The sequence below is a fragment of the Argiope bruennichi genome, chromosome 10, assembly GCF_947563725.1.
Source record: "Argiope bruennichi chromosome 10, qqArgBrue1.1, whole genome shotgun sequence".
NCBI lineage: Eukaryota > Metazoa > Arthropoda > Arachnida > Araneae > Araneidae > Argiope > Argiope bruennichi.
Window position 1 is genome coordinate 118180193 of NC_079160.1, and position 23702 is coordinate 118203894.

The window sequence follows — 23702 nt, forward strand, 5'->3', positions numbered from 1 at the left end:
TTTAAACAAATCATGTCGGGTTACTGAAAGAACGCAAAAAAAAATCGATCGAATTCATTAGTAATTTCTTGATTCCAATGAACTTAGTAGTAAAGAAAGGTAAACTTTGAAGATGGTTATATGAAAAATTGTTTTTAAACATAAGCAAACAAGGGTAAACTTTGAAGATGAATATAAGAAAAATTGTTTTTAAAGATAAGCAAAGAAGGGTAAACTTTGAAGATGTATATATATAAAAAAAATCATTTTTAAAGATAAGCAAACACAAGTTTTTAAGATTATAGGTAAATGCATATCATCCTCGTTTCGGTACCATCTTCTTCGCTGAATCTTTCAGACTTTTTAGAAAATTGTTAAAACTAACATTGTATTAGACAAGTGGTCGTACTACTCTCGAATGCCATAATATTTTCAGATTATGAAAAATAATCTGAAAAAAGAATTACAAATCAAATTCAGGCGTTTCGTTTATTTAATATTTAAATCTCAAATATCTTTTTTGAATGTGAATCGAATGTTACCAATGAAATTGTCTAAAAAATTTTTCGATGTTATGATATAATAAAATGTAGTGAAAGGTAAAAAGAGAACAGGAAGCAAAAATAGTACAAGATATTACCAGAAAAACTAGCATCAGGTATTTATTGAAATGAAATATTTTAGAGTTTAGCTATCAAAATTAGTTCAAATCAAAAACAAGATATATAGGAATACATTTTCTTTAGTAATGATTAATTATATTTGCACACAAAATAGCTTCGATATTGAGAATTTTGAAACATTTATTAAATGTCAAGATTTTAAATTAGTCACATTTTAAATTTGTAGCTCTTGTGTATTCACTAATTCTTTCGCCAGTGACTGGATGAACGCAGAAACATTTGCCAATGGATCTCCAGCATTGCATCTTTTTATATGTTCCATCTTCTTCACATCGTGGTTTATATGACCCAATCATCCCTAGCAGACAAATACGCAATTAGTGAAAAAAATGAAATCAAATGTAAAAGGAAACAATTATAGTATGCATCAGAAAAATTTTGACATATTTTATACATAAGTTTGTTGATTAGGCAAATAAAGATCCATATTGCCTTTTAGTTGTGTATATATATATATATATATATATATCGGGATAAATTTAATTTTGATGGGGGGGTAGAGATCATTATAACAAACAATTATTGTATAGGAATATATGAACAGAAGCCGGAAGTGAGGCGTTGAGGCAAAAACAGAAAAAAATAACACATTAACGGAATTATAAAATGTTCATTAGCAGTAAACTTAACCAGTGATTCTTAACAGAAAATGTTTAAACAGTTGCTTGAAATTGCTGGATGCTACTTTTGGGGGGCGCTGGATTGGACGTGGTGGGCCAGTCCGATGACCACCACGATCGCCAGATTTATCAAGTTTCGATTTTTTCCTATGGGGTAATTTGAAAGCCCTCATTTACGAGACTCCATTGAAGAACTCGTTGCTCGTCTATCCTGTGCGGCTGCATGCGTACGTGAAATACCCGGGGTATGGGAATCTATTCACCAATCAGTCCACCGAGGCTACTAAGTTTGCACCACCGTTGCCGCAATATTGATCATTTTTTGTAGACATTGCTGTAAAATAAATCATTTAGCGACGTCATTGTAAATAAACAATGTTTTTCGTTTCATGTGTTATTTTTTGTATTTGTGCCTCAACGCGTCACTTCCGGTCATATATTCCTAATTGTTTGTTATAGTGAACACTACCACCCCTCAAAGTTTGTCCCATGATTTTAGACTCATCCTGAATATTATATATATATATATATATATGTGTGTGTGTGTGTGTGTGTGTGTGTGTGTGTGTGTGTGTGTGTGTAATGTTATTTTAAACTCTTAATTTAGACCATAGTAAAATATTCTCTTATTTCTTGATCCAATTATAGTTTCGGTTTAATTAATTCCTCTGTAAAACTAATGCGCCATCAGTACTAAGCATTAAATGAAAGTGATACTTCATTTGATACTTTTGCTCTTGTCAAAGATCATCATATGTATTCCAACCGCACGTGGCCGGAAACCCTATGTTACATAAGGCTAATGATCATTCGTTCGGTCCTTTTTTGCCTTCTTTCTTACTTCCGTGTTTGTGCTGCGCTGCGTCTTCTTGTTAATAATTATGCTTTCCCGAAATGGATATTAAAACGAAATTAAAAATGCCCCTTAGGTGACGTCCTCACAATTTGATCATAGTTCAAAATAACGAATTTCGTCTCGAAATTGACTTCTTCGGTTTCTATATCAGGACTTTAATGTAACTAAATATCACTCTTTAATTTATAACATTATTTAAAATATTATAAAGTCATAAAATGTTTTTCTTCAAATTGACTACCATATGTTACCAAAGAAATGGAATTAAAATTTCATTAAATCATTCAATTAGCTGACTCTATAAGTTAATATAAATTAACTGACTCTATAAAGAACTAAACAGGCTATTTCAGACGATCAGATATTTAACAACAAAGAATGCTGTTTCGTTGCTAAGGTATTAAATTTCCAAAATGGTGAAATAATGTATTGTTAACTAGAATACGCATTTTAAAATTTCAAAATTTCAACACATCAAGAATTCAGTGAAAATCGATTATGAAACTTTATCATTTTAAACAGGAAATTATCCCAGTTAAATAAAAAAATGTATAATGAAAAAATAAACATACCTTCAGCCTTCTTTCTCTCCTCTTCACAAGCAGATAATGCTAGTTTACAGGAACAAAAGAAAAGGAAAATTATTTAAGAAGACACGTGATATTCAATAGACATTTTAGTTGATATTAGTTCTGAAATATCAGTAAATTTCTCTGAATTCATAAAAATAAACCAAGAATATTTTACTTTAATTTATGGACTATGATAATCCCTTTAATTACGGCCAATTTAATTAAATTCACTTTTTATTTATTTTCTTACAGCTTAATTATCTTAATGATAAACTAACGAAAGAATTAATCAGTAACTAATTTGTATATTCATGTGATTTATTCAATAATTTTGTTTTATTACTTGTATAATATGAAAGTTTGATAAATGAAGTTAGAGTAAAGTTTGTCTCAAAATAAAGTGATAATGAGTTGTAAATAAAATTATAATGAGTTGCAATGATAATGAGGTGAAATAAGACCTTTTTTTCATTTTTCTTATCACTTCAACAGTTTAACTGTTTTCGGAAGTTTCGTTTTGTCATTAAAGTCATCAAATACGTCAACAAATGGTCGCCAAGTTTAACACCAAGATCGAGGGGTCGTTGAGCCAACATGCGCACATGACAGCAATTTCAGATTCAGTTAATGGGATTGTTTGCTACATAGCAGTGAAACTGTTGTTAATGTTTGTAGAAAGTTGTTTAGTTTGTTTCTACAACATAAATCTCAAACATTCAGCTCCTCACATTATCATACTGGAAATGCAAACTGCTCTTTTAAATTATAGATTGAAAGATTGTTTTAATTTTTTTACATTTTAACTATCTTCTCTTATTTCAGCTATTATTATTTTTATCTTTGGACAACTTCTACTGTATGTTGAATACATGTGAGATATGATATGAAACTAAAATTTTTGTTTTTAAATATTCTTTTTTTGTTATAATTTCTTATCAAAAATTGGCCCCCAATGTCTGACTTATCAAAAAATTAAAGTTAACCCATGACGTTTAGAGGCACTTTTTATTTGATAGTAACATATAGGTTTCGAAAATGCTAGGTCTCAGGCTTAGAAGATCAAAAGTCTAAAATTCGATGGCACTGAAAATTCTATCAGGTTATTTATGACGTTTAGAGGCACTTTTTATTTGATAGTAACATATAGGTTTCGAAAATGCTAGGTCTCAGGCTTAGAAGATCAAAAGTCTAAAATTCGATGGCACTGAAAATTCTATCAGGTTATTTATGACGTTTAGAGGCACTTTTTATTTGATAGTAACATATAGGTTTCGAAAATGCTAGGTCTCAGGCTTAGAAGATCAAAAGTCTAAAATTCGATGACACTGAAAATTCTATCAGGTTATTTATGACGTTTAGAGGCACTTTTTATTTGATAGTAACATATAGGTTTCGAAAATGCTAGGTCTCAGGCTTAGAAGATCAAAAGTCTAAAATTCGATGGAACTGAAAATTCTATCAGGTTATTTATGACGTTTAGAGGCACTTTTTATTTGATAGTAACATATAGGTTTCGAAAATGCTAGGTCTCAGGCTTAGATGATCAAAAGTCTAAAATTCGATGACACTGAAAATTCTATCAGGTTATTTATGACGTTTAGAGGCACTTTTTATTTGATAGTAGCATATAGGTTTCGAAAATGCTAGGTCTCAGGCTTAGAAGATCAAAAGTCTAAAATTCGATGACACTGAAAATTCTATCAGGTTATTCATGACGTTTAGAGGCACTTTTTATTTGATAGTAGCATATAGGTTTCGAAAATGCTAGGTCTCAGGCTTAGAAGATCAAAAGTCTAAAATTCGATGACACTGAAAATTCTATCAGGTTATTTATGACGTTTAGAGGCACTTTTTATTTGATAGTAGCATATATGTTTCGAAAATGCTAGGTCTCAGGCTTAGAAGATCAAAAGTCTAAAATTCGATGACACTGAAAATTCTATCAGGTTATTTATGACGTTTAGAGGAACTTTTTATTTGATAGTAGCATATAGGTTTCGAAAATGCTAGGTCTCAGGCTTAGAAGATCAAAAGTCTAAAATTCGATGACACTGAAAATTCTATCAGGTTATTTATGACGTTTAGAGGTACCTTTTATTTGATAGTAGCATATATGTTTCGAAAATGCTAGGTCTCAGGCTTAGAAGATCAAAAGTCTAAAATTCGATGACACTGAAAATTCTATCAGGTTATTTATGACGTTTAGAGGCACTTTTTATTTGATAGTAGCATATAGGTGTCGAAAATGCTAGGTCTCAGGCTTAGAAGATCAAAAGTCTAAAATTCGATGACACTGAAAATTCTATCAGGTTATTTATGACGTTTAGAGGCACTTTTTATTTGATAGTAGCATATATGTTTCGAAAATGCTAGGTCTCAGGCTTAGAAGATCAAAAGTCTAAAATTCGATGACACTGAAAATTCTATCAGGTTATTTATGACGTTTAGAGGCACTTTTTATTTGATAGTAGCATATAGGTTTCGAAAATGCTAGGTCTCAGGCTTAGAAGATCAAAAGTCTAAAATTCGATGACACTGAAAATTCTATCAGGTTATTTATGATGTTTAGAGGCACTTTTTATTTGATAGTAGCATATATGTTTCGAAAATGCTAGGTCTCAGGCTTAGAAGATCAAAAGTCTAAAATTCGATGACACTGAAAATTCTATCAGGTTATTTATGACGTTTAGAGGCACTTTTTATTTGATAGTAGCATATAGGTTTCGAAAATGCTAGGTCTCAGGCTTAGAAGATCAAAAGTCTAAAATTCGATGACACTGAAAATTCTATCAGGTTATTTATGACGTTTAGAGGTACTTTTTATTTGATAGTAGCATATATGTTTCGAAAATGCTAGGTCTCAGGCTTAGAAGATCAAAAGTCTAAAATTCGATGACACTGAAAATTCTATCAGGTTATTTATGACGTTTAGAGGCACTTTTTATTTGATAGTAGCATATAGGTTTCGAAAATGCTAGGTCTCAGGCTTAGAAGATCAAAAGTCTAAAATTCGATGACACTGAAAATTCTATCAGGTTATTTATGACGTTTAGAGGCACTTTTTATTTGATAGTAACATATAGGTTTCGAAAATGCTAGGTCTCAAGCTTAGAAGATCAGAAGTCTAAAATTCGATGACATTGAAAATTTTATCAGGTTATTTATAGACAAATAAAATTTATTGGAACTGTCTTAACAAATTTAGTATAGTGTGAATTCATAGAATGTAAAATGTAGATTTTATTTCAATTTTTTTTAAAAAAAATGTACAAATTTATATAAATTTGTATTTATAAGTAAGGGTTCACTCCTAGGTGTAATTAGTATAGTTTTTCAAATGAAAAGGCTTTACAGCATAAATTCCTTTAGTAAGTATAATTAAACTTTTTCTGTTAATATATGTAATTTATAATTGCATCGCATATTTAAATCACAGGTGATTTCAAGGAAAAGTGGTGTACTTAGTGATGTCTATCTTATTCGCCTAGCATAACATTTAAATAGCATCTTCAAAATGTGCAAAAAAAAAAAATCCCAAATTTAATTTATTTAGTACAAATCCTTTTCAATGGCGGGATTTTATTTTCCGCTGTATACATGTCCCAATGCATTGTGATATGTCCTGATAATGATATTTAACATGTTCATAAACTTGAACACTTGGGTTCATAATGTTCAACACTTATTTAACTTCGTGATGACAGTATTAATATTGCCTTGATATTTATTGACATCTGCATGTTTTACACGTTCACTTCTTATTTTTTTTAAAACCGATAAAAATTTATTCACTCTTTTAAACATGCATTAATTATAACATAGCCTTATTATTTTACGTATTATTTATTGCTCTGTTACTTATCGCTTTATCAAAAAGAACATTTTATCATATTACTTCAAAAATCTTTCTAATGGGGAACCTATAGAATTTTTTTCTACGAGAATTTATTTTACTTTAGAGAAACAAAATCTTGTTTGGTACAGGATAGCCAATATTTTGGTCTTATACCATAAAATTTGACATCAAACATAATGAAAAAATAGTGATTTTAAAATAAATTTTATGATTTACTTACCACTTGCAAAAGCAAAACTGATCAACAGCACCTACAGAAAAATTTAAATGAATTATTTTAAAAGTATTGATGCTTAAATATTGATGTTTTTTATTTTGCAGAAATATTAAGATATATATATATATATATATATATGTGTGTGTGTGTGTGTGTGTGTGTGTGTGTGTGTGTGTGTGTGTGTGTGTGTGTGTGTGTGTGTGTGTGTTACTTAGTAAAATGAGGTTATTAAGGCTTTTGAGAAATATCATAGAATACCAATACAAATAGGATATTAGCTTTAAAAATTACAAATTTATGTTTTTATTTTTATTATTATTTTTAATTTAATTTTATTATTGTTTAAATTTATATTTATGAGGAATACTTTTATTAACAGGATTTCAACTAAAAGCATGACATATTAACATTATGAAACATTTTTTTTCTCCCCTCCTTTTAATCACAAGGGAAACTTTCTTTTATCACATTTTATCCTAAGAACTTTCATCAAGATGGAATGATATGATTAATTGCATTCGAGTAAGATATCAGGAATAATTTCGCCTTTCTGACTGAGTTAAAAACTAATGATTTTCTTGCTTAGTTCTGCTCATTTCAGCTAATGACACAAGCTGTATAACGATTTCTATGATACAATATTACGCACAACTTTAAACGAAATATTTATCTTTAAACATTTGTCTCATTTCTAATAAATCATATAATTATCAAATTTAAAGCAAGTCAGTTAAATCTCTTTTGGCTTTTATTATACTAAGTACAATGTGATCAAAATTAAAACACCTCTACCCTGAGCTCTTTATACAGCGAACTACTTAGTGTAAAGGCTCCAAAATGGGTGAATATTCTATTCAAGGCATGGCATCGGAAAATATTAGTTTTCGAATCACCGATAGATGACACTGTACAACAGAAAACATGCTGAAAAGTTACAAATAATAGAATCACAAAAAATGCAGTAATTAATTTTTTTTCTTTATGGCTTCTATTTCTGAAATAAAAAAGAAGATAAAAAAAAGTGAAGGAACTGAAACTGTCATTGTAACTGCAATTTCGCACTGTAAGCACAAAAATGTTCAAAATTCTTTGATCCTTGGTTTGCTGCTATCGTTCTAGGCATAAAACGGATAAAACTGGAAAAATGTCATTCTTATCAACGACGGCTCTCACGCTTTGCTTGTGAAATTGTTTTATGAAAACAAAGTAAATGCTGCAGCTGCACTTCGAGAGTTTTGTCGACATGAGGATTTACGCTAAGGACCAGCAGGTACCGAAACATGCTCGAAAATTTTGTTTTATTTCAAATGCAATAGAGCCAATATCTTGATTCAGTTGCTTTTATGCAAGATGAAGCACCTCCACACAGTAGACTCAGTGTACAGCAGTTTCTTCGGCAACATTTCGCTAATGTTAGAATAATTAGTCTCGCTTTGCTGGCAAGCTAATCATCTCGTTCTACGCATCTTACGATTTTTGGCTTTGGGGGTACTTAAAAAATCTTGTTTATCGAGGACGTCTGGTAACCTTGGCATATTTGAAAAAGAGTATCACTCGGCATGTGAGAAGCATCTCAATCTACCAGTTACGATCCACAGTAGAACAAGCTGTCCGTAGAATGCAGATTTTACATTTGGAAGAAGAAAACCATCTTGAGCAGTTTTCCTTCATCGATAAGATCTTTGTGATTGAATGTTTGATACGTTCGAATAAAATGTGTTGCAAATATCCATTTTGAGTCTTTTAAGCCTTTTTTTTATATTATTATTATTATACAACGCCATGTATCGGTGTTTTTGGAACTAATTTTTTTTTCGATTAATCTGTCTCCCCGTGTCTTGAATAATAGTCCACCAATTTTGGAGCCTTTACACTGAGTCGTTCGCTGTATAGAGAGAGCTCAGAGTAGGAATGCCTTAATTTTTATCACCTTGTATGTAAAATGAAAATATTGCAGTAAACAAAAAAAAATCAAAAATTAAGAGTACCTTTAGGTTTTACTCTTTTTTTGTAACCACAAAAAATTTAAAATTATATATATCAGACATTTTGGTATACGCACACTCAAAACAAGAGCGAATTAGACAAATTAAATTGGCCAAAAAAGTTTCAATTTAATTGATTTCTGTAATTATTATTCCAAAACTGTAGAGCTCTACGCCATTTGAATAAAAGCAGACAACTACGTCACTATCAGTCAACTTTCTCTGTTCGTATATGTATGAATAGTATATGACTAAACGTGCGATTAATTTATAATGGAGCTAACATTAACCCGGCAAGATTTACCATCAATATTCGCTACTATTTATATTACACCAGCTGACCCGGCGAACTTCGTACCGCCTAACAAACAGTTTAGTTACACCATTTAAAACTCAAGAATGGCTGTTCCGATTTTAATCATATTTGACTTGTTATAATAATATAAGGGAAAAAAATCAATAAAACTGCAAAAATAAGTATAACAAAGGCTTGTGAGGGATATATTTTCTTTATTCAATATATATATACATTCAGGTTTATTCTCTTGAGTCCTTCTGATATACAACATTTTTTGATTTGTTTTGTTTAGAAGAAATAAAGCAGATGGTTTACCAACTCTTGAACATGTCACATATAATTGACCATGAGAAAAACATGGGTTTTCTAAATTTAGATCACAAACCCTCAACCATGGGCCTTATGTTTTGTTAATTGTCATCGCAAATACAACACGAATTGGAAATTGAATTCGTTTAAACTCAAAGGACATATCGCTTGGGATCATGGGAATCCTCGGAATGAGAACTTCTTCATCTTTGAATTTTCCTTTGAATATAGTCGCGTGAATCTCATTGATCATCAGTTTTTTTATCACCAAACGCGTTCCATGGCATAGTTTTGATTGGTTTAGGTTTCGAAGCATCATGACCACCGAGCCAACCTTCAACTGTAAATTGTGCGATGGTAAGCCAGGCACATCCAAGGAGTTTAAAAATTCAAATTGATAGTTGGTGACTTCGTCTTCGTTTGTTACACAGTCAATAGATTTGAATGAATGCAGAATACCAACGATTTGATTCTGAATTACGAAGTTTAAGTCATCCACATCTTTGTTCTTAGCATCCAAAATTGCTCGCTCACTCAACTATTTGTGATTTTTGTGGTTATGAATGATGTTCGGGAACACTTTGTTGATGAGCTCATCTTTCGATAAGACGAAATTGCAAAAATTCCGAGGAAATGAAATCAACTCACTCGATTCGTCGATAGGAATACGGCCATTACCGATAGTCAACAGTTGCTTGGAGAAATCTTCAGCAGATCGATCGTTTAGTAATGCAATTCTCATGTTTGTACACATAGCGCCACAAATTTGATGATTTGAGGAAAACTTTTATTTCATCGGCAGTAGTCGATCTTGGAATGACTGGCAGTGTTTGGAGGAAATCGCCAGACAGTAAAATCATCGCGCCTCCAAAGCATCTCGAGTCAATACGCAGATCTTTCAATGTCCGGTCAAGTGCTTACAATGTGTGTTTGTGCGCCATCGTGAATTTGTCCCATATGATGATTTTATATGCTACTAAAATTTTGGCCATTGCAGACTGCTCCGAAATGTTACATGTCACTTGTTCAGAATTTTGTAGATTTAACGGCAACTTTAACGCTGAATGAGCAGTACGGCATCCTTACAACAATGTGGCCGCTATGATAGAAGAAGCAATTGCTACCGCAATGTCCGATCTGGCACGAACAGTGACCAAAAGTAATGATATGAGGAATATCTTTCCAGTTCCACCAGGGGCATCCAGGAAAATTAAGCCACCGTTTCCATGATCAATTGCCTTCATTAATGTATCATACACTTCTTTCTGTTGGGGTTCAGCAGGGGTATATTTATGTGAACTGATTGGTCTAATTCATGTTGATCATATTCATGTTCATGTTCCAATTCTTGATTAAACGCGTCGTTCATTCCATGATCTGGTGCTGGCATTCCTAACTTCACTAATAACTGCCGCACATGAGGTAACACATGTCTTCAATCAACAGCAAAGCCTGGTTGTACATCTCCTTATTTATTCAATATCGAGATTTCTTGAACTTACGCGAATTCGATGTCAATGTCTTATGACATGTTATCCTTATAATTGTTCCACAGGTCACTTGGATTGGATGGGAAGCATGTCGAAAGGATGATAGTAAATAATGTGCTTATCTGATTTGGAGATGCAGAAATAGTTGCTTCAGCCATTGTCGTGTCCCAATGATTGTCGCTGTCAATCAAATTGAGTCTTAACATGCAGCACAAAATGTTGCGCACACTATACCATTAACAGTTATTCGAATTCACCAGTAATAACCGTAAATAGAAACATTCATCATTCTTCTGATGAACTGTATAAATACGGCCAAAAGCATCAGTGGAACGCACATCCGGATGATCAGAAACCGCGTCGCCTTGCTTCCGACGTTGAAATTTCTTCGATGAAGCGTTCCAAGTGTAAAAACGTGGCATCTCTGAGTAAAGCAACGTTCGGGATCGCTTTGGCAAGTCGCAAAGAAACTCGTCAATGTTGACGCTGGAGGTGCTTCAGCTTGCTGAGCAACAATCGACGCATTGAAATAAACTCGTTGTCCATTCTCCAGATGCACCGCCAAATCTACAACAGTAGGATGACGTTCGTGAATAGGGAATGAGAATATACGCCAAATCGTCTCATTGCAGTCCACAAATCGACCAACTTCATAGCTGGTAATTTCATCGTTGATATCGTTGGTTTGGATGCCATAAACCGCCATATCGCCATACCGTAGCAGTCCAAGATTAATTTTTTTCCTTGAACTTTTACGATATTTTAATGGTTTTTCTGCTACTCGGGGCTGAGACGAATCCAAAAAATATCATTAAAATCGGTATAGCCGTTCTTGAGTTATAAATGGTGTAACTAACACGATTTACGATTTTGTTTTATATATATAGATTGACACTAAATACTCGCAAACATTTTATTATGTTGGCGACGGCTGGTGCTGAATTAGCGGAAAAGTATTAACTTTTCACATAAAACTGAATAAATTTCGATAAATGACGTTTATACCAAAATAGTAAATTTTTTTTCAAATAAAATTTCTATATTGTTCCAATATGTTTTCTTTAAAATTTTCAATTTAAGACGGAACTAAACAAAGAAAATTGTCTTTTAATTTCAAAAATGCGGAAGAAAAATTACCGATTTGTCAATTTATATACAGTAATTTATATAAGTATAAATTTAGGGAAAAAAACAGATAGGAAAGAAAATTTAAAGAAAAATGTTTTCATACTACAATAACAGGTCAAAATTAAGACATTATGAACCAATTCTCCTTTTAGTTAAGATTTAATATTATTCTAAAAATTATAGAAATCCATCAAATACACATAAAGTGGAACAGTCAATATCGTAGTGTTATTTAAAGCTGGTTAATTCCATGCTATAAACTTTTTAAAAAAATGTAAAACCAATTAAATATGAGAATTTATGAAATACCGATAATTTTTCTTTTTATAAAACAAGAAAAAAAATAATAAACTCTAGCGATGCATTGAGAGAGAACATTCACTAAGATATGGATAATTTCAGTTATGAATGTTAACCTCAAACGGCTTTAACATTTCAACTTGGCTATCATTGGTTATCAGTTAACCGAGAAAAATCGGGACATAATTAGAAATAAGCATATTGAAGCTAGATTTAAGATTAATGTTAGTTGCCAAAGTTGTCAAATCTTTCTCGCCAAATGTAATCTTGTCAGTTCTTCATTACAATCTTAGAGTAAAGGCCGTTTATTAACATTTTTAGTTGCCACCCAAGACTTTTGGAGAAGCGTTGGGCCGTTAGTACGATTTTGACATACTTGAAGATAAACTATACATTAATCTTAAATGTTATCCATATTAAATATGATTTTCAATCTCTACTTACCACAAGAAGCAAAACTACTCCACGCTGCATATTCAATCAAATACTTTGTTTATTCTGAAACACATAAACAAAATGATGTATAATTTTGCATTAAGTTGCAGATCAATTTACTTGTTAAACATGAGACGGCGAAAAGTGATATTATATACTTCGATTTTCAAAATTCCATTCAAAATATAAATTTAACGTTGTAAAATTATTAGTACAGATGAAACTTTTATTTCATGTTTTATGAAATATATTTTTAAAAAAATTTTGGAATTATTGTTATTATTATTGAAATTTTAGCTTAATTGGGAGAGTTCATTAATTTGGGAAATAAAAAAATTAATGACACCAAATGTAATCTTCAAATGATTTTTTTTACTGCTGAGAAGCTCCATTTTTGTAATTTTATGATGATGATGATGATTAGTTTGTTTAAAGTAATTATTCAAAAAAATATACTATGAATTCTTTTTCAATTGTCTGCCAGAATTTAAAGTCCCGTCAGGTCGATATGATCTTAAATTTTGATAATAATCATGTTCAACAGGAAGAATGTCTTTTAAAAAATTTAATTCCTCTGGTCTTCTCTCTTGTCACAGTTTTATCTTTAAGATAATTCCTTCACGTAGAACTTTGCAAAATGTAGAACAGCCTTTATTATATTCTAAAAACGGCTAATCCACTTTTGTCAGACCTAATGGTATAGATGTAACAAATTTCCTCCAAAATTTCTTCCAAAAACAAGTTTGGAGCATTTTTTTAGAAAAACATGGTGGAGACATACTTTAACTATATTTCTGGATTTAAGACTATTAAATATTAGCAATAAAATGTCAATATTTGAAATAAACATTAATAATTTTTGAGAATTAGCATTTAATAGCATAAATTTAAGCAAACTCTTAAAAATCTTAAAATTGACTGCACCAAAAACTATTACTCTCATCCGAACAAAACGTATGCCAAAATTAACTACATAGTTTTCTTTAGGGAATGAACTACAAGTGTATGGTTATAATAATAAAAGCTTTACAACCAGTCGAAGATTTATCATGACATTTTTAGCAAACTTATGACGTTATTATTTAAATAATAGGCTGTTAATTAAAAAAAATATTCGCTTGATCTGAATTCTTTTAGTTCATTACCTAGAAAATAGAATAAAGACAAAGTCCAAATTTATAGTACTATGATAATTATATTTTGAATTATTTGATTTGTATTAATTATATTTGTGAGCAAGAAATGAGTAAAAATCAATTTTGAGAAAAATGCATTTAAAGTAACTAACATTTTTTAATAATAAATTATGGGCGTACATACTTAAAATTCTCCACATTTATAGGTTATACCTTCTTCCCCCTCAGCTTTTAATAATTTTCCATTTTCTGGCAATTTTTGCCTTTGGCAGTGAATGCTACCTAGATTCATTTATTCTGTCTTTGTCGAGCTCAGCAAATCCTTTAACTGAATTTGAACTGGGATTCACTCCAACAAGGATAAGAATATTCAGTAATCCTAGAAACCTTTGTTAAAATGTATTACAGACATAAATGCCCTAATCTGAGGGTTCAAAGCTCAACAAAGACATCTTTAGGTACAAATTTCCACAAAACATCGTTGAAACTCTCACTGGTATTTTGTGCTTTTCTGTGCAAAAACTTTTCTGTATTTAAAACTAAATTTGTGTTTATAAAAATTTTTAGCATGGTTTTGGCCCTTTAAATCGGTCTTTCCGGTTATTTAAATGTCCACTTCCGGTTTACCGATCATTACGAGAATATTAATAGCTTGACTTCTAATTAACGCAGAGACAAAAGTAAACCTATTTTGGATAACTCAAAGACTGATCTATCCAATAAAGGAATTTTTTTAAATGCCCTTTTCAGCGAATATCCATCTTTTTAACGTACCTTAATTTCATGGAAATTTAAAAGTTTGTTAAAATCATATTTGAAATATATGATGTGGAATTTCGCCGTTTCTAATTTTATCTTGGGAATTTCCAGCCAATTTAGTACTACCTCTTTAACACTTACTTTTCTGTTAACAAAAATTTCTAATAGAATTTTGTAGAAAAAGCTCCAGATGTTTCATTTGATCAAATTAAATGGCGCTTTTTGTATAGGTTTTGATAATATCTTTTGAATTGTTATATCGTTCAGAAATTTTTTAAATTCTTTTCACATTAGTAGTGACGAAATGTGTATGTTGTATACTTATTAGCACACACATTTATAAACTGCGATATAGACTGGAATCTAATACACACATTGATGAAATGTTTGTGCCGATAGATTTATATAAGACTATGGAGTCAAGCAAATTGGCTTCAGAAATAAATATTTTTATCGTTCGGGAAATGTACTATGAATATATAAAAAAAATCAGGATTATTTCAAGATTTTTTTATTAAAATAACAAAAAAAAAATCGGAAGCAGATTTAATTAATTATCGTATGGTATATATATATATTATTAAATATACACATACTCATTTCTGATCAATAAAATGCTAAATACAATCATTACAGTAAAATGTAAGTTTATATCAATGGTTAAAGTTTAGGTTCAAATAGTGCAATGGAGAGAGATATTTCGCCTAAAAACACGTTTAATTGCTTTCTTGTAAAATGTGCAATGCAAGAAAAGATAACCATATTTATAATATTTTTATTATATGTTCAGTTATGAACTCTAAAACAGATGTGAGTATTTATTTATTGTAGTTACATTACATTAATCTATATCATAATAAATCTCAATGTGTGTGCGTAGGTGCTCTACAAACCAGACCGTTCGACATACAGCTACCAAATTTGGCACATACATACCTTGGGAAATGTGCACCTGGGGTCTCCTTTTTTTCAATTTTTAATTAGAATTTTAATTATTAATTAAAAACTAACCTAAATTAATTAAAAACTAACTGAAAATAATTTCATTTCCCCACCGCCAAATGAGTAAGACTTCAGGGCTTTTTTTTTCACCCTAATGAGGTTAGGCTTGAAATTTTTCGGCCGATTATTTCAAACAATTCTGTTTATTTTCTTAATATTTGATGCATTTAAAACTAAACACTGTTAATGAATCGATCTTTCAGATTCATTCTGAAGTACTTTTGAATTAAAATAAAACAGAAAAAAGGAAATTAAAGATTTCTAATTCTGCATAGCGTTAGCCCAACTGGCGTAGAAAATTCACGCATTTGCGTTACCATAACTGGCGTTGAAAATTCACGCATGCGCATTGTGTTCTGATTGTTGACAACTATTTTCAACAGATTCAAACTTAATTTAAATTATTTTTAGGTTAGTTGTGTGCTTTTGTAATTAAACTGTATTTATGTTAGTTATATATTTTTTGTATATGGTTATAGTTTTTACATCGTTTTTTAAGTTGTTTATTTAACCTGTTTCCGGCCGATTATTTTAAACGGATCTGTTTATTTTCTAAGTGTTTGATACATTTAAAATTAAACAGTGTTAATTAATCGATCTGCTCAGATGAATCTGAGAAAATTTTGTTCAAAAATTCTTGAGATATTACATAAATTAAGAAAGATATTCTTTGGTGCCCATAAAGTTTAAATGCTCAGTGACTCTGTTTTCAGTAATCATATTATTAAAAAAAATGCTTTGTTTCATTAAAAAATATTATTATATTAATTGCAGTTTAATAATTTCCCCTTTAATTTAAAACATAAATTCTATGGGAGCTAAAAGAAAATTAGAGAGATGCGTATTACTTTATGGCTGAAGGCCTTTATAATATTATGAGTGAATTATATGACTACCAAAATTTGAAGCTTTAAAATATTTTGATGAAGAAGCTATTAAAATAGGATTTACATAAAATATTTAATTATTAAAATTTTAACAAGCATTAAGATTGGCGAACCGGTTGGTCACCAAAGGCGGCTAGTATTTTATAAAATTATATTTCTTGTAGCTAAAAGAAGTTGTTAAAATTTTAACGCAAATTAGAGAAAAACAAATAATACAACATTTAAACTAGCATCAATGAAATGATAATTACTTAAAAATATATGACTTAATATCATATTTCTGTTAAAAAGATTTCAGAATACTCAAATTGCAAAACAAACGTTTAAAGCCATTTGAAACTAATGTTGTCTTATAAGTATGCGGCATTTACAGAATTTTTAGTACATTTTTTCATAACAGATGGTGATGGCTCCGATAAGTTAATTTTGAATTAGTTTCAACGTGCTATCTAATATGTACTTTTATGTCATGTTAGAATGAGTTACAAATGCACCAAGGTATATTTTATGCATCCATTTAAAGCATTTTAATAGATGAGATTAGTTTAATTACATTAACGTCCTATTTTTAAAGTAATATTTGGGCTATTTTGTGACGGACTTCGTAGCTTTGAACCGGGGTCAGATGACGAGGACGGCACCTGAGCTGACAGCCCGCCTCTCCACTTCACATCAGCGGGAGGATGCTTGGGTCGGACGGTTTAACGTACACCAGACCAGCGTGCACGACGGTTCTTTGGCGGAATCGAGCCTCGAACCTGAAACCCTCCGGTTCCGTGGCCGAGATCTTACCACCAAGCCATCATGGCCCTTTTAACACATGAGACATGAATCTCCCAATTCTTTTTTCCATCATTCTTTTTACATTTTGAAAATCTACGAAATATGTGTTTTATTATTGAATATTCTCAACACACTTGATATTTAGCCGTTTCCAATAAGCTGTATTATGTAGAATTAAATTTTTAATTTGTTAAATATATCTTCTTTGAATAATATTTATCTAAAGAAATCTCTGTAGAACATTAAAATCTTGAAATATTATCTACTAAGTAAACAATAGGCATTTTTTACAAAAGATAATTATTTTTCATTAAAAGCCTTTGAATTTTTGAATTTGTGTTAATCGAAAACACACGCAAAAATCAACTTCAATTTCGCTTCACGTCCCCTGCGGGTGTGCCTCAAAAGTGGACATGAGAAACGTTAGAAATAGTGGTTGGTTCTCGAACCTTATGGGTACAGAAATGGTGTGGAGGGGCTATCCCCTACTGATGACGAGACGTGCCTCCTATAGGCGTTGGTGATGGCCCTTGGGACTCAACCTTAGTTCCAGCAAATGCAGTAAGGAAATTCACGTATTTCCTTGTACCTGCCGGCGGTCGGAGTAATCAGTTTGGGTTCCTATTAGCGCAAAATATCCAACAAAATTGCCATGTTTTTTTAAAAATATTGTAGAGTGTGTAAAATATTAAACAACATTCGGAAGATATGTATTATATGCCTTAGAAATGAAACAACCCTGCCGATATATTCAAATGTTCGATATTTTAAGAAAAGAAAAAGAAAAGGTGCATACTCACCGATTTCTGACTGAGAATTCTGGATCAAAAGCCTTCTGTTTGTCTGAATATAGAATTTCCAAAATATATATATCTAGTTTTAGATAAAAATATTTTTATGTATCACGAGAGATATGATGTCTCGTATAATTCTCGTTCCAAGACTCTAAATTTTACAACCGGATAGGCCTTGTGTCTGAAATCGTCTTGAATAGATAATGTAGTTTATTACGAAATGTAAAAGAACCGTTTTTTTATATATATCCTTTTAATTCTTATGCTTTTTTTTAATAAATGATTTTAAAATGTTTTGTCCTTGTGAGACCTTTTACATTTAAGATCCTACTACCTTATCTTACATAAACATTTCGATGCAACCGCTGTCTTTCGTCTTATCAGTTTAACGAGCTTTTCAACAAACAATACCTTCAAAAGTGAAACTATTATCTCATTGCGTCGTTTTGGGAAATTATTCAAGAAGGCTTTTCGTTTTAAAAAATGTATGCAGAAATAAAATAAGTAGTTATAATGTTTTATATGCTTTAAAAATGAGTTTAATACTTTCCAAAAGAATGTATTTTGAATTTTGTATGTTTTGAAATGATTTGATTGAAATAGCAAACGGTAAAAATTGTGCATTTTTTTTTATATCTTACTATTTGCATGCAATAAGATTCTAAGTCAAATTGGCATGAAAAGTTTCAAAATGTGGTTAAAAAGCGTAAAAACAATCCATTTTGTTGGTTAAGTTGGCGATCTAAAATATGCTTTTTCAGGTGTACTTCACATAAGGATATAGCAGAAGAATGCGATGAGAAAATTGAAATACCACTTTAAAAAATGCAAATCCGAATTTTTTTTTTAAATATTCTTAAAAATTTGGTATTGGGAACATTTTTATCTTGAAAAAATTTTTTTTCATTATAGTCTCATAAAATATGAGTCATTTTACTGATTGCAGAAATGTAAAATTGCATAAGTTTGAAAAGTCAAAAGTTTATAAATAATCTTTGAACATTGAATGCGAACAATTTTATGTAAGAAAGATAAAGGGTTTTTTTCCCCTTTTCCTTGAAATATGTGTTTTTTTTTTGTTTTTTTTTTAAGTTTCTGTATGTAGAACGTATTCCATTCATTACAATCGTATGACATTTTATGCAATAATATTGACAAACATTGTATATCTGTTAAACATATTTTAATTTTTCTGCTCTGTAATATTGATACACAAAATAATGTATTAATACTATTGAGCCTATAGTATTGATATATTTCTCTCTATATATTAATCTTCTCAATAGTATTATTATATATTTATCATTCAAAAAATATATTTTTATATTTTCAAGTTACACGATCTTCATAATTTTCCTGAATTTTTTAATATTACCATAATCAAATGAAAGTAAGTTCACTAAAATTATTAAATCAATGCAAATATATTACGCTCATTTTAGAATGTTTTTACTCAGAATTTTTTTTTATGAGTTTGCCTGTTTGGGGTCATGAACTTGAGAGCTATAAAATCAGTAACTCTAAAACACAACGCATATTTGATTTGCTATTAAAAGACAAATACTTAAATAAACAAATATTTTTCTAATGTTTTGTCATTAAAATAAGTAATTCCATCTATATATCCTAAATATTTCATCAAATATTAAATTTTACTTGTGAAAAATTCCTCTTTATTTACAACTGAAATTTCGGCAATGTTCGTTATCGAGAATATTCCAATTCATTTGGGCAAAATTCTTATATTTCTGTTTTATTTTTTTATTTTTATTTTGTTTTTTTTTATTTGTAAATCAATCTTTATAATATCACTTAAAATTGTGGAACTTCATTTCAAGAAAAGGGTATTTTCGATTCACAAATTCTCACTGATAAAAAGGTACTTACAATCATTTTTCAACAAAATAGTATTTTTCAAAAAAATTCTACAGGCATATATTCGAAATTTTGGCTGTTGTTTAAGTTTATGTAATTCTTACTTTAGTACAATTTTCAAGTATTTTCTCAAATTAATATGATATATATTTTTTTCAAATTTACACTTTAAAAAATTTAATCTTAATGTAATTCAATCATAATAAAACATTTGAAACCTTATTTTAGAAGGCTTTTAAACACCTATAACTTTGTTTTTAAACATCTCCACTTAGCAGTTTTTTTTTTATTTAGATGTAAAAAAGACAATATTTCAGATTTCCTATCTGTCCTCCTCTTTATCTGGTAAATATCCGGGAACAAGCTTTGAAGCTTGTTTTGAATAGTTGGCTCAACAACTTAAGGCAATAAAATTGATTTTATGTATTTCTTAAATGTCAAAGTCCGATTCGACAGAATTAGAAGCTATTTGTGAGATATATGCTATGTGCAGAGAAGGACCAATGCTTTTTAATACTTCCAATTCTTTGTTTTCGTGTAACAAAAATAAAGTAAATAAATAATAGTAGTTGAAACAAATTCTTCAAATATACAGATGAATTATTTAAATAATAAATTTGATAATTTAAATTATATTTTTTACAGTTTTATGAATTATTGCTTTAGCAAATAAATACAGTATTATATTTCATAACCCTATCAACCATAAACACCAGTTGATGTAATCATTCGCTTGAATGGCAGATAGTAAAAGTCTAATTTTTTTTTAAATATCAATAAATTATCAGCTATTTTTAAAAAAACTGATTAATAACGTGAATACAAGAAAATAAATTATTTTAAAATTCATTGCTGGAAACGTTTTCGTTGTAGACGTTTCTGATGTTATCTAAGAATGAAAGCAAACCATTCATAAAAATAATTAACAAATGAAAACTTTTGTCTGCTGTTTTCTAAGAATGAAAGCAAACCATTCATCAAAATAATTAACAAGTGAAAAATTTTTGCTTTCTAAAAACGAAAGCAAACCATTCATCAAAATAATTAACAATTATTATCTGTTGTTTTCTAAGAATGAAAGCAAACCTTTCATTAACATAATTAACAAGTGAAAAACTTTTGTCTCTGGTTTTTCTAAGAATGAAAGCAAACCATTCATCAAAATAATTAACAAGTGAAATCCAATCCAATTAACAAGTGTACCAATCAACTCTTTGAAAAATGTGATCAAAATTTCTATATATGTTTGCAGTTCTAGTGAAAAATCAATAAGTCAACTGTTACCATGTAGCTCATTGGATATTTAAATTATTTTTAATATATATACCCACTATTTTAACACAAAAACCTACTAGCCGAATTTTCATAGCAATGCTTCTTGCCCTTTTTTAACCTATTGTTTACGGGGAAAACTTCAGAGATTTTAATCATATAGACTGGCAGAAATCTTTCGCAATATTTTGATGAAAATAGCTTTTACACAATGTTTCTGACAATATCTTTATATGACGAATAAGATACATTTCATTTGTTAGATGATTAAAGAAAAAGGCTAAAATAAAAACTTCCAAAAGCTGAATGGAAAATTGGACAACATTTCCGTCTATCTTAATGGAAATTGGATAAAGTCGTACTTTTCCGCTATCAAATTAACAAAACGTAATAAATCATAATAACTATTCAAAGAATCCCACTTTTAATGTTTAATTCACTGAAGCCGTCAAAAGAAAAATAAGTTAAAATCAATCAATATGGAATTGTTTATCATTTGAAGGATATTAAGAATTTAAATTTCCCAAAATATAATAAATATATCCAAATTTATTAAAATTGCCAATACAGAATCGAATATTTGATGTTAAAAATAAATTAAATACTAAATTTTTAAACATATCTATACACATAAAAATGAATATATGCCTGTATATCCTTTTATACAATTCTACAGTTTTTGTCCGATTTCGAGGAATTTTGGAGCATATAATCTTCAAATCAAACGAAATGTCACTTTAACTTTTCAAAGTTGAAAGGTTACTTAAAATAATTTAATTAAAAATTAATTAAAATTTAATTTAATTTAATTGTAATTTTAATTAAAATTTAATTTAATTAATTAAAAATATTGAGCAAATTTCAGCTGATTTTTAGGTATATCTAAAACGGAAGATTTTTGCCCTACTTAAAAACTTAAAAAATTACTTTTTTTATCAACCCTAGTAGCACACAAATATTCTACATTATTGCACGATATTCGTAATATTGTAGAATATTCATGAATATTTAATAAAATTTTATAATATCGCACAATATTTTTCAACATTCATTGCTACCTGGAAAGTTCATTACTTTACCATTTCTTTTTCCTTTTTTTTTCAAAATTCCATATTATAAAAAAATTAATTTGATACACAATCTATTAAAATGCTTTTATTGTTATGATGAAATTGAAATTCAACTAATTCCATCTTTCCATCACACAACTGATTTTACTATTTTTAATATTAAGATAAAAATTTGCTTTCTTTGAACATCGCAGTCGAATTTTAAAGTCAGTTTTTATTTCATAGTATAACACACAATTTAACCCTCCAGCTGTATATCCCGCGATTTCCACGGGTTGGCAATCAATCCTTTTTTATTGCATCCCACTTTTTTCACAGTTTCGAATGTTTATTTTTACGACTACAAATTTTTATTATACCATATTATTATCGTGTAACATATAGTATCAGTTCACTTTCCTTGGAAAATATTTGAACTTATTTGCAAACATCTCATTTAAATAATGACTTTTAAAAATTACGCAGTCAGAGGGTTAATTTGTCAGCATCAATAATTTGTAGTAGATTGATTCAATTAAATTTGCATTTTTTTTTCAGTTTTATCAAAAAAAAAGTGAAACTTTAAAGAAGTGCATTCCAACATGCGTGTAATTAGTGAAGAAAGTCAATATTTCAAACGTACGAGCTGGTTACCGAAAGTAGCCAGTTCAGAATAAAAGTTACTTATCGAAAAAAACTAACTTATTCAGTTATCTATTATTGAAAGTTTTTAAAACTGATGTTTTAGAAATAGATTAATTAAATCCAAAAATAAGAGAAATTGTATAAAATATTTGAGAAATTTTATAAAAGCTGTAACATTTTAAAATGATAGATAAAAAATTTAATCGAACACAAACGACTGATTAGTATCAAATTTTTGAAAATGAGTACTCGAAATTTGGTTATATTAACGCATAAGGCTGTATTTCTATATTTGTAACAAACTTTTTAATAGCGCATTTAAAACAACCGGTATTAGTTTCTTTTTCCCGTTTATTTATAGATAAAGATTTTGAAGCGTCTAATAACAAACATAGTAATGCACTAATCCATAACCCATCAGAATCCATCATTCAGAGTTGTTTATTTGTTTGTCTCGGTATACTTTCCATATAAATTACCCAACATCACGCAAAAACCATCTTACAGTATGTTTACCTATTAGTAAACGTTATAAACTAAATCGAGAAGCGAATAAGTTTAGATGTTAAAGAATTCAACTGCCTGTAATTATCTTGAAGATGCTGAAAGTATCTTTAAAGGGGAAGAAAAAATATTTAAAAATTCTGGATGGTACTGGAACTATAAATAAATTGAACGAGAAACGTAAAAAATATTGAGGAAAAGTGATATTATCTTAATTAGAGATGGTATCTTCTTAACTATTGTCGAAAAACAGATTCACTTACTTGTT

General features: G+C 29.6%; 1 protein-coding gene across 1 annotated transcript; it reads right to left on the reverse strand.

Moving 5' to 3' along the window:
* Positions 1-615: 615 nt before the first annotated feature.
* LOC129987806 (equistatin-like) lies at positions 616-18317 on the reverse strand. The gene is made up of 5 exons (XM_056095745.1): positions 18096-18317; positions 12738-12791; positions 6787-6817; positions 2711-2749; positions 616-960 (listed from the first exon to the last, which is right to left on the reverse strand). Exons 2-5 carry the CDS (start codon positions 12765-12767, stop codon positions 806-808), a joined length of 255 nt encoding a protein of 84 aa, XP_055951720.1. The 5' UTR covers positions 12768-12791; positions 18096-18317; the 3' UTR covers positions 616-805.
* Positions 18318-23702: the final 5385 nt, after the last annotated feature.

Bases quoted from the DNA above. Each gene is read 5' to 3' on its own strand.
- LOC129987806 (XM_056095745.1), bottom strand. From the start codon at position 12,767: ATGCAGCGTGGAGTAGTTTTGCTTCTTGTG. The intron at 6,818-12,737 runs GTAAGTAGAGAT...ATTTTTCTGTAG, and splicing joins GAGTAGTTTTGCTTCTTGTG to GTGCTGTTGATCAGTTTTGC. The intron at 961-2,710 runs GTATGTTTATTT...TTTGTCTGCTAG, and splicing joins GGAGAGAAAGAAGGCTGAAG to GGATGATTGGGTCATATAAA.